Here is a 17034-nt window from a genome sequence, read left to right as displayed (position 1 = left end):
CTGTGGATATGGTCACCCAAGTGGGGTTTCATGGTTTCAGGTGTTGATAACCCCACCCAAGCTCTGAGGATCCCTGGTCCACTCTCTGCTCGGGCCTAGGGGGCTGTCAGTTGCCTCACCCGGACCATGTTTCTAACTCTTTTCTCTCCTGCTCTTGGCAGGGCACATCTGTCTTTGTGATTATCACCAAGCAGATCGTCACAGAGAACCAGATGCAAGGTTTCTGCCCTGAGGTAAACAGGGGAGTGGCTGGGGAAGCACATGGTCTGCCCCTGCTCAGACCATATGTCTGTAGAGGTGTCCTTGGTACATGGTCCACCATGGGGGGTGGCAGGGCTTGTATCTCCCTGGGAATAGTGGGGAGAGGGAGCTAGTCATGTCTGTCTATCTGTCCCTTCCTTGGAGTCACTTCATCCTTCCACTTTCTTTCCAGTCTGAAGCAAGGTACAGGTGTAGGTCAGACAGTGAATGCCAGAAGCTCATCTCTGCCACAGGAAGCGGTAAGTGCCCACCCTGCTTGTTCTCTCCCGGTCATCTCAGCTAGGGTAGAAGATAGGGTAGATTCACCCCAGCAATAGTGGTTGGGAGGGGCATGCTCGGGACCTGGGCTGGGGCAGGGGAGAGGGCCCTCTAGAAGATGCTGGAAGGTGGTGAAAGGAGAGTGAGGAGAGCCAGAGGGCAGTGTATCCCTATAGGCCCCCTGGGTCATGTACAGCCAGCAGGTAGCCACAATTTTGAGAACAACTCCACAGCCTTCAGTTTTTAAAAGCAGGAGCTGCCAGTGCCCAAGGATCAGACTTTTGGGAGAGTCCGTGGGGCATGAAGCAGGAAGGCAAGACAGGTTGGCATTTGAGACTGAGCTTTGATGTTGTCCCTATGCTAATGCCATCCGGCAGTTTCCTCTGCAGGGATCCTGACCGGACGGTGCGTGAAATACAACCAGACCCTGCACACCTGTGAGATCCAAGGCTGGTGCCCAGCAGAGGTGGACACTGTAGATGTGTAAGCCCAGGCTTGTGGAATATGCCCCCTCCTCTGACCTGCACCCCCTGTCACATCAGTACTGGGACTGGAAAGTGGTGCCTGCAGTGTCTGCAGGCATCTCCTGGTAGTAAGACTGCTTTGTTTGGTCACCCATTCCCCATGGCTGGGAAGCAGGAAGCCACCAACAGCCCAGATCTCAGTCCAGAACAAAAACACTACTATGGAACAGTTGGAGCACCCTGTGCTGGGGCTGTTCTCTACCTGCTGGCTCCCTCAGGTGGGCACATAGGTGACATGGCTGAAGGACACGGCCTTGCACTGCAGCTCTCTTCCACTACCCAGGTTCTTCCCCTTTACTCAACCAGACCTTGGACAGCATGCCATCCCTGAAGTACCCAGGCCTGTCTGGTTCGGCTGTTATCACAGCAGTTCCTTGAGGTGGCTGCCTGGATCAGCCCTGTTGGGCCAGGTGCTGACATGGTCCCTACCCCAAACTTTACACCTTGACAAACTGAACAGCATCATGCAAAGGTAGCCAGGCTCTCAGGCTCTGGTAGGATGAGGTGGGGTCACTTGGGTGCTCCCACTGGGACTACTCTTGTGGGTGACCTCCTGTGTCTTGCTCCCACAGGCCCATCATGCTGGAGGCAGAGAATTTCACTCTCTTCATTAAGAACAGCATCCGCTTCCCACTCTTCAACTTTGAGAAGTGAGTGCCTGTGCATTTGGCAGGAGGTTGAGGAGGGTTTTGGGCAGGGTCTGCGTGTTACGTATGGGGCTGTGGGTAAGGTGTACATAGTATCTAGAGGCTTGTGATTTGGAACAACTCTATTACATACAGAACTCATATGCAGCTATTCACAGTAGGACAGAACAGTTCTGCTGCTTGTGGTGGACTGCACCTGTTCCCTGACCCAAAAGTTCCTGCTGCCCGCACCCAGAATCTCACAGATAACACACTTCCTGGACTCTCTGTGAATGGGGATAGGGGTTTAGGGCAAGAAGTTATAGATGGGGCTAGAGGCTATGGACAGTGGTTAGCAGCAGTGGATGAGGTTATGTAAGAGTAATGCAAGAGTGATGTTGTAGCCATGATGATCCAGAAATTATGCAAGAGGCAAGGATTTCTTAGGGTGATATCTTTTATTGGACCAACTGCATAATTGGGATCAAGTTAGACAGTCCTTTGAATGCAAAATATTAGAGGTCATCATGGAAGGCATTAGGGTTAGGGGATTAGGGCAGGATGGGTCACAAGGCTGGCTGTGACACTCCCTGATGGCTGTCTTAATCCTGCTTTGCTCTCACTCCAGCCTCTCAGGGTTTCTTTCTATGCTCTATTCCTCCTCTGGCTCAGCTTGGCCTGGTTGATTCAGGGCTCTGACCTCTCCAAGTACTGTCTCTCAGCTTTGGGTCTCTGACCCTGCTGCACACTGTCTCTTGACCTTGGAGCTCCAAACCCACATCAACAGCAGCTTTTCTTGCAGAGCTCCAATCCCCACTCAACACCAACCCTTTACATGGGGATCAGACCTCTCTGGCCCTAATTGCTTTAAGGGCTAAAATCATGGCCTTGATCTTCCCCTCCAGCTACGCCCATGCCCCCCACAAGCGTTACTGTCAACGTTCTTTACCTTCCTGTAGGGGCCTCTTGGTTTAGCTCACTGTTTTTCTGGCTGCAAGCCTCCAACTCTGGCTTGCTTGCTCTGCCAGCTTTCTCAACCTCAGCGTTCCCTGTGTCCCATTCCTGACCCTGTCTCACATTTTGTCCCAGCTCCCTGGTGTCCCTGTCCCAGGGCACTGCTGCTCATAGTCCCAGCCCCTTTGGCTCCTCTTGTTTTATGACAGCCCCTGACCCTTTAACTGAGCTAAACTTTTCCTCCACACCCAGCCCCTAACTCTGCAGGGCTGCTGTCTCCAGCCTTTAAACTGTTGGCTCCAGAATCCCAGCCAGTCCCACCCTCCAGCTGCTGGCTCTTCCAGCTTCCCCAATTACTTGTGCTACCTGGGTTCCTTCCATAGCCACCCAGGCTAACAGAAGTCAGGGCAAGATTGACTTCTCTGGTTGAAGTGCCAGGCTTTTAGTACACTAGGCTCCACCCCTTTTGAGCGCATGGCCTTCTTTTTGGCCAGGGGTTTCTAATTAGCCCAGTACCCAGCCTGCCCTCAGGTATTACAGCTTAAACCCTGAGCTGTAGCTACTGCCCTCTTCTCTGCTGCAGCAAAGGTTTATGGATGGCTGTTAGGGGTTAGGGTTAATGGTTATTTATTGCAGCTAGGGTTTGCAGATAGAGGTTATGGAATATGATAAGGACAGGATTAGGGGTTATGGATGATGATGATAGGGGTTGGTGTTAGAGGCTGTGGGTTATGAATTGTGCTTGTGTTAGAGTTAATGGTTACGGATGGCAGCTGTTGGATTTAAGGTTTAGGGATCACAAGCTTTCCCTCCCTATCCTGATTTTCTCTCCTTCTGTAATGAGTAATGGGCTGGGGCTGATACTGAGGACTGGAGTTATCAGATGAGTTATCATGAAGTTCACCTCCTAAAAAGCAGTGGGGACTCGCCTTGAGTGAGCAGGCATGGATGGAATTCCTTGACCCCAGCCCCTGTTAGTATTTTGGGTAGGGGAGCGGGATGGCCCCAGAGCCTCCAGAAACTGCCCTATGTAGTATCAGGCATCTCCCCCACTCCTTCCTCCCTGCGTCCTGTTCTCCTGCTCTTCTACCTCCCTCTGTGTCTCTCCTGTTTTAGTTGTAGTTTTAGTAACAGGGTAGACAAGGATTTGTATGGGATGGTTTGGACAGGGTTGACCCTGCCTCAGGCAGAAGATTGGACTAGATGACTTCCAGTGGTCCCTTCCAGCCCTACTTCTCTATGGTTTTATGATTCATAGGGGTAACCTGCTTCCTGACCTGACAGTCCAGGATATACGGCGCTGCCACTTCCACCCCATCAGCCAGCCCTTCTGCCCCATCCTGCGTCTGGGTGACATTGTCAAGTTTGCTGGCCAGGATTTCGCCAATCTGGCCTCCACGGTGAGGATCAATGACAGTCCATTGCTTAGGGAAAGCAGGGGTAGAGAGGTTCATGTGAGCAGAGTCTTTCCAGTGATGGCACTGCAAGGAACCCAGCAGAGGTAGCCATATGGGTAGGATGGGCCTTCAATATGGTAGGGGACTGGGAGAGGAGCAGAACTGCAGAGGATGCTAGGACTTCAGTCAACCCCATAGAATTGGTGGGCGGGGGGGGCACTTTCCTGACAGCTCCCACATGGTGGCTCTTCCACAGCAATGCCCATCTCCTGGCTCAGCCTGGTGTGACCTGACCCACAATCCTGTGTCTCTGCACAGGGAGGAGTCGTGGGTATCAAGATCGGGTGGGTGTGTGACCTGGATCAGTCATGGGATCGTTGTGTGCCCAACTACTCCTTCACCCGGCTTGACAGTGTCTCCCAGAAGAACAGCATCTCTCGTGGATACAACTTCAGGCAAGGGCATCATTCACACATGTGTGCACACACCCAAAGCCTTGTGAGACCAGGCTTTAACTCATTTGTTAGGATATAGTGCAGGCAGGTGCATGTCCACTCCCACAGAACCCCTCAGTCCCATGCACCTGCCCAGGGGATCCACACCACTGTCCGCATCCACAATGACACACCAGATACAGATACACTCCACTGCACATGTGCATGTGCATATATACAGACACACATGCACACTGCCCTCCAGCTACACCCTGGTACACCAGTACACATGTGCTGACACTCCAGTGTGTATTTACTCAGCTATGTGTACACCCTTCCAACTACAGAGACACACAGCACAGACATACACACTGCCCTTCAGTTACACACTGTCACATAAAATATAGCTTGTACACTGTACACACAGTATACATAGACACACTGCCTCGAAGTACATGCTGACACCCCACAGTGATTTACACCTAGGTACACAAACAACATCCTCCACCAATACACTGACATAGCACATGTACCCAGTTACATATGCCATCTTTCAGCTGCTCACTGATACAACCAGTTGTACTACAGACTGCCCTGCAGTGACACAACAAGCTCAGTTATGTATACACACTTTCCTTTCACAGTACACTAAAGCAGCACACACCCCCTATTACAGTCCTTCTCCTACCGCCTCACTCACACACCCCATTACACGCGCGCATGCGCGCACGCATACACACACGTCTGGGCCACTCTGATATACCTGGCTACACATACACCATTTATGTTCTAGATACACACAGTCCAATACACCAGAACTACCCATGCACACACATTGCTTGGCAGCCCTCCTCACCCTCTACGCCCCCTTTACACAGTAGAGATAGGTGTGTGGGCAGCCAGTCATAGCGCCGCTTTGTGTCTACCAGGTATGCCAAATACTACAGACATGGGAACGGCACTGAGTACAGGACCCTGATGAAGGCCTTTGGCATCCGCTTTGACGTCCTGGTCTATGGGAACGTACGTACAGCCACACCAGCGTGGGGGACATGGCAAGGCAGCTACTGGGGCAAGGGTCCATATGGCCCTGTAAGAACCATGCCAGTGAAAGTGCATAGGACTTGGCCAGTCAGAATACAGGATGCCATAAGAACCTCTGTGTCCTTTGGCTGTGCTCCCACTGCAAGCCCAGTCCTGGCATTACCTGTGCCTCAGCTCCAAGCTCCCAGTGGGCAGGAGGGGTTCAGCCATTTGCCTTCTAGGCTGACCTTGCACAGCCCCCGTTTGCCTTACCCCCAGGACCCCTGCCCCACATTCTTAGGCTCCTACCCCCTAAGCACTGCAGAACCATAGTAAGAAAAAAGGGGATGATTGCACACAGTCTACAGCAAGACTTAGCACTAGATCAAGCACAAGTGCCTCTGGGAGGGAGCAGGAGTGGGTATTTAATCAAGTGGAACAGAGTTGCCTGCCATTTCCTTTGGACATTAGCTCCATAGGGTGGGGAGGGAGGGAGCATACACTTTGTGCCTTGATTTCAGGAGGAGGGACAGGCTACACTAATCCTTGCATGGGAAGGAGGGACCATGTCTGCCCCCCGATGCCATGTGGAGTCCAGGGGTGATATCCCAGACACTAACCCTTCACTCTGCTGCAGGCTGGGAAATTCAACATCATCCCAACCCTCATCAACGCTGTAGCAGCATTTACCTCTGTGGGGGTGGTAAGTGTGGTGGTCTCTCCTCCTCCTCCTGTCCCTCTCCCCATCCCACAAAGGCCAGGACAATCTCAAAGGAGGCAAGTCCCATCATGCATCTGAGTCCCCTGATGGAGAACCAGGACAGCAAAGGAAGGCCCTCTGCTACCCAGCCCAGTCCATATTGGCAGACCTCCTCACAGCTTGGCAACAGCCAGGTGTAAAGATGCCAATATGGTTCCATGGCTACAATGCAGAGATGAGGCCATAGCTACAGGGTTTCGCTTACATCACACTTGGGAAGGACTCTACCCCTAACCTCACACAAGCGAGACAATCCCCGTGCGGGGTAAAAGAGGGAAAGGGGCCAGGAGGCTTCCCTGGCTGACCGCAGAAATCCAGGGCAGCCTAAGGGCCAAAAGGGGAGTGCACAAAAAGTGGAAACAAGGAGAGATCACCAAAGACGAATATACCTCCTCTGCTCGTGCTTGCAGGGAGGCAGTTAGACGGGCCAAAGCTACCATGGAGCTGAGGATGGCATCCCAAGTAAAGGACAACAAGAAATTGTTTTTTAGATATATAGGGAGTAAAAGGAAGGCCCAGGGAGGAATAGGACCCCTGCTAAATGGGCAGAAGCAATTGGTGACGGACAGGGGGGACAAGGCTGAACTCCTCAACGAGTTCTTTGCCTCAGTGTTCCTAAGCGAGGGGCACGATAAGTCTCCCACTGGGGTTGTAGAGAGGCAGCAGCAAGGCGCCAGACTTCCATGCGTAGACCCTGAGATGGTGCAGAGTCACTTGGAAGAACTGGATGCCTTTAAGTCGGCAGGCCCGGATGAGCTCCATCCGAGGGTGCTGAAGGCACTGGCCGACATCATTGCAGAGCCACTGGCGGAAATATTCGAACGCTCGTGGCGCACGGGCCAAGTCCTGGAGGACTGGAAAAGGGCCAATGTGGTCCCCATTTTCAAGAAGGGGAGGAAGGAGGACCCGGGCAACTATAGGCCAGTCAGTCTCACCTCCATCCTTGGCAAAGTCTTTGAAAAAATTATCAAGGCTCACATTTGCGAGAGCCCAGCAGGACAAATTATGCTGAGGGGAAACCAGCACGGGTTCATGGCAGGCAGATTGTGACTGACCAATCTAGTCTCTTTTTATGACCAGGTTACGAAACGCCTGAACACAGGAGGAGGGGTGGATGTCGTATACTTAGACTTCAGGAAGGCCTTCGATACGGTATCCCACCCCATACTGGTGAACAAGTTAAGAGGCTGTGACTTGGATGACTACACAGTCCGGTGGGTGGCGAATTGGCTGGAGGGTCACACCCAGAGAGTCGTGGTGGATGGGTCGGCTTCGACCTGGAAGGGTGTGGGCAGTGGGGTCCTGCAGGGCTCGGTCCTTGGACCGATACTCTTTAATGTCTTCATCAGCGACTTGAACGAGGGAGTCAAATGTACTCTGTCCAAGTTTGCAGATGACACAAAGCTATGGGGAGAAGTGGACATGCCGGGGGGCAGGGAACAGCTGCAAACAGACCTGGACAGGTTAGACAAGTGGGCAGAAAACAACAGAATGCAGTTCAACAAGGAGAAATGCAAAGTGCTGCACCTAGGGAGGAAAAATGTCCAGCACACCTACTGCCTAGGGAATGACCTGCTGGGTGGCATGGAAGTGGAAAGGGATCTTGGAGTCCTAGTGGACTCTAAGATGAACATGAGTCGGCAGTGTGACAAAGCCATCAGAAAAGCCAATGGCACTTTATCGTGCATCAGCAGATGTATGACGAATAGATCCAAGGAGGTGATACTTCCCCTCTATCAGGCGCTGGTCAGACCGCAGTGGGAGTACTGCGTGCAATTCTGGGCACCACAATTCAAGAGGGATGCGGATAACCTGGAGAGGGTCCAGAGAAGGGCCACTCATATGGTTAAGGGCCTGCAGACCAAGCCCTACAAGGAGAGACTAGAGAAACTGGACCTTTTCACCCTCCGCAAGAGAAGGTTGAGAAGCGACCTTGTGGCTGCCTATAAGTTCATCACGGGGGCACAAAAGGGAATTGGTGAGTATTTATTCACCAAGGCACCACCGGGGGTTACAAGAAATAATGGCCACAAGCTAGCAGAGAGCAGATTTAGACTGGACATTAGGAGGAACTTCTTCACATTTCGAGTGGCCAAGGTCTGGAATGGGCTCCCAAGGGAGGTGGTGCTCTCCCCTACCCTGGGGGTCTTCAAGAGGAGGTTAGATAACCATCTAGCTGGGGTCATCTAGACCCAGCACTCTTTCCTGCCTATGCAGGGGGTCGGACTCGATGATCTATTGAGGTCCCTTCCGACCCTAACGTCTATGAATCTATGGCTGTGCTGTGTGGGCAGCACTGCCTTAGCCTTTCTGTCCTTCCATCCCTTCAGGGCACTGTCCTATGCGACATCATCCTCCTCAACTTCCTCAAGGGGGCTGAGCAGTACAAAGCCAAAAAGTTTGAAGAGGTGAGTCTGAAAGAGGGGCACCTCTTGAGCCCAGATCGCTGCAGAGCCAAGGGATGCTAAGTATCACGTGGCTGGTGTACTGACCATGAGGGAGCTCCCTATACATAAGCCCCAGCCTCTCCCAGCAGGGGTATCATGGAGAGTGGGGCAGGAGTGCTGGCTGAGGTAAAAGCGCTCTTGGCTACTCTGGTCCCACTTTGTCCCAGCAGGGCCGCTTGTGCCATGTGCACACATGCATCAGCATGACCAGCCTGGCCAGAAGGTATCTGCCATGGGGGTGTGTGGTGCCAAGGTGTTTCCTTGGAGCAGCTGGCCCCCAACTCCTACCCACCCCAGCTCTCTCCCATGGGGTAACCAGGAAGGAAACAGTAACATGGTTCTGTGCCCCACAGGTGACGGAGGTGAACCTGCCTCCAGCCGTCTCCAACAGCCCTGTGTACAGGAGCAGCCAGACATTGGGAGGCCGGAGCGAGGAGAAGCAGTCTACTGACTCAGGGGCATATTCCATTGGCCTCTAGCCCCAGAGCCAGTCCAGGACTTCATGCCCCTACTCAGTGCACAGGCCTCTCTACCTGGCTTCACAGTGCAGAATGGTTTCTCTTTTATACCCCCTTTCATGATCCTCCAGTCCCACAGCTGTCCAACACCACCACAGGTGGGTGGAAAGGCCAGTAACACCATCCTTTTCCTCACTACCAACCAGTCTTTCTCTGCCAGGGAGAGCCTTGGACCTTCCTTCTACAAGCCTCCTCCTCTTCCTACAACACACACTCAGGGGGACACCTTGGGATTTGTGGCTTGCCCCTGTCTGAAGCCAGGGGTGCCTGGCCTGGCCACAGAGTCCCTCACCATGTCCAGTAAACCTGTTTAGGCATTTGCCATCTGACATGGGTGCCAGCCTGCCTGACATTGGTGTCACTGGTTGTATAACAGCATGCTTAGCTCTGTGCAAAACAAGACAGTCCTCACCTCCTGGGATGCTTTCAGCCACCATAAAATGCTTGTCTAGGATCCTCAGCAGGGGATCCTCTCTCCAGGTTGGAGGTGCTAGAAGAACACCCCAATCCCTTTTCCTAGCAGCCGGCAGGCTGATAGTGTTGAGAGAGTGGTCCAGCTTCAGGGCTTGGATTATGGGTTGCCCAGCTTTCCAGCATAGGGCACTCTTCCTAGGATGGCAGGTCTTGTCCACACTGGGACAAGGGACCATCCTGACTCCCTTCCCTTCTGACAGCTGACTGGGCTTGCCCCCTCCAGCACTCCTCCCAGTGCCCTTTGTCTGTGCTTGTGGCTAGGAGGTGCAGCTGGCCACCAGATGTGAGCATAGATTCTGAGACTCAGGGAGACACCCTCCCCACCCCTATACTGCCCACTTCCACAGCACCATAGCCACAGGGGCTTTTTAGTCAATAAAACTCACCCTCTTGTGAGCTCTCAAATACGTGTCTTGGGGTTTTACCAAGCCAGATGTGAGCTGGGACTCACTCCAGCCCAACTGCTCAAGGCTAAACTGGGAGGAGCCAGTGTGATACCCATCCTCCCAGGCCCTCCCACAAAGTGGGAAGGCTGCTTGCAGCCAACTGGGTTAGAGGCTTTTATTGTGAGAGTTATTCCAATACAATAGGGCTGTCCAACCCGTGGCTTCTGGGTTGCATGCAGCCAAGAGGGATTAATTTGTGGTCCCTAGGCTCTCCCCTGGGCTTCTCCCCAGCCATAAGGACTGGACACCTAACTAAAGCAAGAACGAAAGTAAGAAAGCTCTGATTCTCAGAGATTCACATGACTTGGAAAGCTGTGGCTTTCAAAGAATCACCAGGTGCCCACACACACGCACACACACGCACACACACACACGGTGTCAGCTGGGTAATCTGGGGGGAAAAATCACCCTGCTAACCATAAAATCACAGACTCATAGAGAAGTAGGGCCAGAAGGTACATCAGGTGGTCATCTAGTCATCCCTGTTTAAAGCATATTAGACATTTGTCTAACTTGCTCTTAAAAACGTTGGGAATAAACCCTCACCCACATCTACCAGGTACAATGCCCAAAACATCAAACACAGCCTTTAAAATGCCACAGGTAAAATGTAGGGGGATGATACCTGTACCAGCAGTACAACTGTACAGAAGCAGTTGTATAACCTAATGTAGTTCCTTTTGCCTCTAAATAAGTTATTTACTTCAGGGGACGTAATACCAGCAAGCAAAGCTTCTCTCAGTACCAGTTACGTGGACTGCTCATCTATCAGGTCAATTGTAAGGGCAAAAGCATGCAACTATACAGCAGCCTGGAGAAGCTCATAGGTCTCGTTCTTCCATCAACTGTTGAACTAGTCGTGTTTTCAAAGCTATTGTGCCAGCAAGCATTCCAGATCCGACTATGACAAGTGCGTCACTCTGTACCCCCCACAAGCAGCTCCTTTCTCCTAGGTAAGGGGTGATCCTGTGCTGATGTCACAGGTATTCATGAGGTGTGTGTGGAAGGGGGCCCTCATGGAGTGTCTCCTGCTCACACTCATGCTAGTCTGTTTGGCCAGTGCCAGACTTCATCCCTGGCACCAGTGCACTAGGGGTGTTCAAGGGCCTTTCCATGGGAACTGAAAGAAAGACCACCCTGAAGGGATCGGGGGTCTGCTTATAGGTCTGAAAGAGTATCTTGGGGCAGGGAGCGAGGATCCCACATGCCCTGCTGACAGGTAGGGTGTTAAATGGAGAACAGTCATGCAAACCTCACCACACACAAGGTACAGGGGCCTCGGGTGGAGTAGGCCCACTGACCCCTATGGAATGGCTCCATCCCACAACCATGGAGCAAAAATCTCCTGGACCCTGGAGGGGCTCCCTGCCTGGACTCAGAGTGCTGGGATAAGATAGACCGTCTCCAGCCCCTTCCGACCAGGCACAGATCCTGTGGGAACCAATCTCCCCAAAAATACCCACCCAGGCCCCATCATGCATGAGCAGCCCTCAGTGTTACTGTGCCCATCCCAGAGCAAGAAGGAACAACATGAGGCTGGAGCTGCTGAGTGAAGCAGTATTTTATTGCAGAGAACAGCAAGCAGTTACCATACGTGGGGGCAGCCCCTACCTAGGAGATGGGACACAGCCAGAACCCAGAACCCACTGCAGAGGGAGAGATGAGTGCAGAGAGCAGAGACACCACGCAGAGCTGGGAGTGCCTGGTGGTGGAGCGGCGGGGATGGGGAGCCGCAGGGCCATGCATGTTTTCTCAGACCTCGCAGATGAAGGGCAAGCGAGTATTACAGTTACGAGACCTCCACAGACCATCTGGCAAGAAGGGGAGATGGGTTAGTGCCGTCCTGGCATCACCTGGTCCCCCAGGCCCGAGCAAACCTGGACCCCTTGCCCCAGGCCCTGGTGCCCAACAGAGCCCCAGGTCCAGCTGGTTCAGGCCCCTCTTCCCTGTAGAGCCCCAGATCCCAATGACCCAGACCCCACTCTACTCCAGATCGTCCTGCCGCAAATACTCCTGTTCCCCAAGGCCCCACATCTGCTTAACCCAAAACTCCACTGCCCCATAGTGCCCCAGCTGCCCCTGCCCCTGTCTTCAGTATCAGAAGTCCTGGTCCCCTGCCCCAGGCCCCCTATCTCCCCATCCCTGTGCTCCTCACTGTTGGTACAGAGGGATGTGCAGCTCCTGCAGCGACGGATGGGGTTCCCGCGGGCCCAGTGGGAGTAGTTCCAGGCGCTCCTGTCCATCCACCAGCTGACGACACGTCCTTTCTGTAGAACACCAACACTGAGCTATATTGGCATACCTGTACCATGGCGGGTGCCCAGCCACCACCCCACTAAGCTGTCACTACTGCCTAGGCCTTGATCTAACCCAGCGGTACGCAACTCCAGCATGGGTGCCAGAGCATGGTGTGCAAAAGCATTTTCCTTCACAAATGCGCCTCAGAGCTGATGGCAGGGAAGGAGCTGGGGTTGTGCTAACCACAACAAGGATTGGGCCCCTCGTGGCTCTCCTGTCACCCACCCATGGCACGCCAACATCTTACAAATCAAGGGTGTGGCTGTTTCTGGCACCCTACCCTAAAATGTTGCCGATCCCTGATCTAACCCAACCCTGCATGAGGCAGGGCAGGGGTTCTGGAAACCCTGAAGCTGGGTAGAAGACAATCCATAGCAGGGTCCATGTGGTAATAATGACACTAGTTTCTTGCACAGCACATATCCAGGTCATCTCACGGCCTGTGTTTGGGCTGGCTACATATAGGGGGCCTAAGGTGACACTCCAGTTCCAGCCTCCAGACCTGGCGCGGGCCTGGGCATGGGCTTGCTCTGAGTGGGACTGTATTGATTCAGTCACCTTCTGCCCACCCATGCTAGCATGTCCTGAATCCCTTAGGGCCAGATCTGGCACCAGCTTGGGTGGCTCTGGCTACAGCCCCAAACCAATGGGGATGGAGCTATGGGGGCTTACCGAGACAGCACACTGGCCTCCAATCCAGACCTGGCCACTGTTGGTATATTTACGGGATGCACAGCGCAGGTACCGGTTCACCCTGGAATTGTGGATGGAGGCCAGGCAGCCCCTGTAGCAGCGTGCACATATTCTCTGTGAGGGGAGAGACAGCAGACACAGAGGTCCTGTGCTGGCACCAGGAGTCACAAAACCACCAGTGCCTTCATATAACACCAGCCAAGTGCATGGTCACACCCGCCACCCCACAGAAAAACCTCCCACCTCTCAATCACACCCCAAGCTCCCATGCTCACACCCAGCACTCTGCATCTTCCACTTCCATCCAGCACCCACCACTGACCCGCCACAGGTACCATCTGCCTCCCGCATGCTCGACCCACCAGCCCCTGGCCGTCCCTCCAGCCTCAAGATCCATTTGCCAGCCTCCTCACCTGGGCTTGACTAAAGGTCAGGCTTCTAGTCACTACTTTGTACCGACAAGTCTTGGCCCCCTCCCCTGCCATCGTCACCATGAAGGTCTCAGACTCCAGGGGGCAGGGCGGGTCCAAGTCCCCAGTCTCCAGTCCTGTTTCCTCCCTAGAAATAGAGCTGTCTTCCTTGGCTGGCACCACTAGCTCCTGGACCTCGGCTGAGCAAGAAGATACATCATTGGCCCTTCTAGCACCATGCAGTGCCCCAGGCCCTAAGAGAACCAGGGCAGGGGAGGAGAGAGGGCTCCAGGACCACTCTGAGTGGGGTGGGGGCACAGTAGCAGTGGATGAGGGATAGGCACCTTCCCTCCCTGTCCATATCTATGTCCCTGTGCTTCTCAGTGGGTCTCCCCACCCTCCAGTGGGGAGCACAGGGGCACTTTCTACCATTCCCGTCAGTGTCTAGTGCTCCAGCCAGGGATTCGGATCATCCATGTCCAAATACCCATGGGAATTGAGCGGGGAGGGTAAGGAGTCCAGCCTGTCACCAGCCCGACCCTGACATCATTAGATTGACTCACATTTTTTCAGATCTCAGACATCTCTCCCTTCCCCAAGCTTCAAGCTATTATTAGGGTCTCAGCATGTGGGCCAGAGTCAGCAGGGGCTCATATTATGTGTCGGTGGAGGTGTGGGTGGGGGTGTAAGGCAGGTTATGACTCTGGTGTCTAAGATGGAACAAGACTGGATGTGTAGGGGCCAAGGTACCCCAGTGTCTGTGACGGAGCAGAGCTGGGACCCAAACAGATCCAGGGACAGCGCAGTGGTGCGCTTGCACCCCCTCTTCCACTGTGTAGCACAATGAGATATCTGGAAGATATGGCAGCTGCTCCAGTTCCACATGGACCCAGATGCCTGGCTCTCCTGCAGAATCGGAGCTCAGAAATGGAGGAGCAATGGGCCAGGAGGTCACACCCAGAAGGGAGCAGGCACAGGAAGTGGTGGGGGCCTACCTGCTGTCACCAGCGTCTTCAGCTGGCCCAGAACTGGGAGCAGCAGAGGACATAGATGCATACCCCCTTACTTGGCCTCCTCCCTGCCTGGCCCTCTCATGTGCCTGGCTCAGAGGCTTCAGTCACACTTTGCCACCATCCATCTCTATGGTCTGAGCTCAGTTCCTGCTGCCCGAACTCTGCAGGGACCCAGACATCCCAGGCTGCAGGTAAATGGAGCCACCAACTTGTCTCCCAACTCCAGCCTGAGCACCATGCAGCGTCTGATAGAACAGCTGCAGCTGGATGCAGCTCTGGTGCAGATCAAGGTAGGGGTGGATGCTGGGAGCTGAGGCTTTACAGCCACTCCTGCAGCACCCCCTTTTCAAAATCCTAGACCTGCCTTTGGCTGGGGCTGTGGGGGCCAGGGGACCCCAGGGTGTGGGAGATGCAGGGATGGGGCTCTGAGGGTAGGAGGATCTCAGTGCCTGGCGTGAAGCAGGGTTGTGGCTGTGAGGATCAGGGACACTGGTGTCTGGCAGGGAAATGGGCTGGGGTTAGAGGGGAACGCTGGCTTGGGGGAGTGGAACCCAGCGTTTCCCATGCTGGCACCTGTGCCTAAATCCACTGGGTCCCTGCAGGGGCTGCACATGGGGTTAACAGGATTCAGTTGGGGCTGAGGAAAAGGGAATAAGCGGTTTTCCCTGGGGTGGGGGAAGCATGTGGCAAGAGAACGGAGGAGAAAGGGACTTACAAAGCCTTCCAGCTGAGGCAGCACCCAGCAGGGCAAACACCAGGACCAAGAGCATCTCCATTTCAGTCAGACCTAGGGGAGAGAGGCTGGGGATAAGAGGCAGAGTCAGCTCTGAGGCCTACAACCCCAGCTATCCAAACCCCCAGCTCCTCTGGACTGAGCCCTCCAGCTACCCCACCTGGACAGACCAAACCTGCTCTTGCTGATGGCAGCTGGCAGAGGTCTCTGCATGGATCAGTGCCCATGACTGCTCCAACAACTGGCTCCCTCCCCAACCCCCACAGAAGGGTCCTTTCCCTGGGGCCCCCACCCAGAGGGGACGAGTGAGGGGTGGGCAGGAGACCCAGGCCATGGCTGGGCTGTGGCCATGGAGGTCACCATTCACCTACTCTATAACATGAGCACAAGGGTGACCTGGGCACCCACTGCACATGCACAGAGGAGATGCGCCCTTGGCCTCTCCAACCCCCTGCCACAGGGTGTTAAGGGAAGACGCAGGGCAGACTGGGCAGCTCCCACGGCCCATGGCCTGGGAGGCTCTGTTCCCTGGTGCATCCGGCGCTGGCTGTTGCCAGTCATCCCCTCCCCACACAAGATGCAGGAGGCCCTAGGGAGCCCCCATCTTTCACCTGCCTGGACGTGCTGAGAATCCAGATCCTCTGCAGCCTCTGGTGGGTGGCTCTAGCCTGCCCTGCCCCTTATATGGGGCTGGAGGAGGAAGCTGGGATGGCTTGCAATATTCCCCCCGCCCCCACAAGGCTCCAACCACTCAGCTGCCCCACAGTGCTCCCATCACAGGAAGATGCTTTCACATGCACCATTTTTGGGGTTGGGTACTGTCCCCGCCTCAACCCTAGAAGCAGAGATAGAAGGGGGCATGAGGCAGAACTGGTGGGCACTGACAGAGGTGTAGGGAAGCTCAGGCTGCAGCTGGCAGGGGGCTGCATGTCTAGTGAGGGTACTATCAGATCTGTGGGAGGAAGCCAAGATTAGGGTCTTGGACTGAGTGGCACTGGGAGGGCTGAGCTGGCAGGGAGCTGCAGGCTGGGAGTGATGGGCATCAGAAGGACTGTAAAGGCAGCATTGAGTCATGAAGGGCTGTGTGGGTCCCGGGGGTCAAAGGGAAAGTCTCACCTGGCTTGGCCCAGCTTTCAGGGCAGCAATAAGAGTCCCTCAGCAAGAATCTAGGGCAAGGGCAGCTGGGAGCTCCTGGAAGGCTGTGGCGATGCATAGGGATTACACAGGGGTGCACGTGTACCCCCTGAGAGCGCTGGTGCACCCCCTGACAGGCCACGTTCCCCGCTTAGGTGACGGGCAGAGGGGACAGGTGGGAGTACCAGTGCCCTCCCTGCGACTGCTGCCCGGGGAGTGGGAGTGTCGGATGTGGTGCCGCAGCTGCTTCCTGGTCAGCACGATCGGCAATGGGGGGACCACTCCCCAGTTGGTGAGACTGGCTGCTGGGCCCCCCTGCCCCTGGTTCACTGACTGGTCGCTGGGGGAGCACGTGCCCCCCCTGATCTAGGTGGCACCAGTCGCCCATGCTGGAAGGCATACTGGGAGAGTGGAGCTGGTATCTCTAACCCCTGGCCTACTTTGGCACATGTGGGACCCTGACCAGGGGGACTGTGCAGATGGGGGTGTGGTTACAGCTTTTTCATAGATTTCATAGACATTAGGGCTGGAAGGGACCTCGGAAGATCATCGAGTCCAGCCCCCCGCCCAAAGGGCAGGACGTCAGCTGGGGTCATAGGATCCCAGCAAGATAAGCATCCAGTTTCATCTT

At 54.5% G+C, this 17034-nt stretch overlaps 2 protein-coding genes across 2 annotated transcripts in view; one reads left to right on the top strand and one right to left on the bottom strand.

The window, feature by feature from the left end:
• Positions 1-10081, top strand: part of P2RX3 (purinergic receptor P2X 3) — a 34495-nt gene extending 24414 nt beyond the window's left edge. The window contains exons 3-12 of the mRNA XM_019485788.2: positions 162-233; positions 434-500; positions 897-1002; positions 1616-1693; positions 3882-4023; positions 4339-4475; positions 5384-5477; positions 6115-6180; positions 8568-8645; positions 9038-10081. Of these exons, the coding sequence (XP_019341333.1) occupies positions 162-233; positions 434-500; positions 897-1002; positions 1616-1693; positions 3882-4023; positions 4339-4475; positions 5384-5477; positions 6115-6180; positions 8568-8645; positions 9038-9163 (966 nt within the window). The 3' untranslated portion in view covers positions 9164-10081. The remainder of the gene's footprint in view (positions 1-161; positions 234-433; positions 501-896; positions 1003-1615; positions 1694-3881; positions 4024-4338; positions 4476-5383; positions 5478-6114; positions 6181-8567; positions 8646-9037) is intronic.
• A 1583-nt stretch (positions 10082-11664) lies between these two features.
• LOC106737830 (bone marrow proteoglycan) lies at positions 11665-15918 on the bottom strand. The gene is made up of 6 exons (XM_019485789.2): positions 15881-15918; positions 15252-15323; positions 13527-13723; positions 13093-13227; positions 12278-12389; positions 11665-11933 (listed from the first exon to the last, which is right to left on the bottom strand). Exons 2-6 carry the CDS (start codon positions 15310-15312, stop codon positions 11875-11877), a joined length of 564 nt encoding a protein of 187 aa, XP_019341334.1. The 5' UTR covers positions 15313-15323; positions 15881-15918; the 3' UTR covers positions 11665-11874.
• Between the last annotated feature and the right edge of the window lie 1116 nt (positions 15919-17034).

The sequence above is a fragment of the Alligator mississippiensis genome, chromosome 2, assembly GCF_030867095.1.
Source record: "Alligator mississippiensis isolate rAllMis1 chromosome 2, rAllMis1, whole genome shotgun sequence".
Classification (NCBI taxonomy): Eukaryota; Metazoa; Chordata; order Crocodylia; family Alligatoridae; genus Alligator; species Alligator mississippiensis.
The sequence above is the reverse complement of the archived record's forward strand: the minus strand, read 5'-3'. Positions and strand labels throughout refer to the sequence as shown.

What these genes read in the sequence shown, in the direction of transcription:
- LOC106737830 (XM_019485789.2), bottom strand. Translation starts at nt 15,312, where the DNA reads ATGGAGATGCTCTTGGTCCTGGTGTTTGCCCTGCTGGGTGCTGCCTCA. An exon ending in TGCCTCAGCTGGAAGGCTTT is followed by an intron (nt 13,724 to 15,251) that starts GTAAGTCCCTTT and finishes CTTCTTGCTCAG; the next exon opens with CCGAGGTCCAGGAGCTAGTG. An exon ending in TGACCTTTAGTCAAGCCCAG is followed by an intron (nt 13,228 to 13,526) that starts GTGAGGAGGCTG and finishes CTCCCCTCACAG; the next exon opens with AGAATATGTGCACGCTGCTA.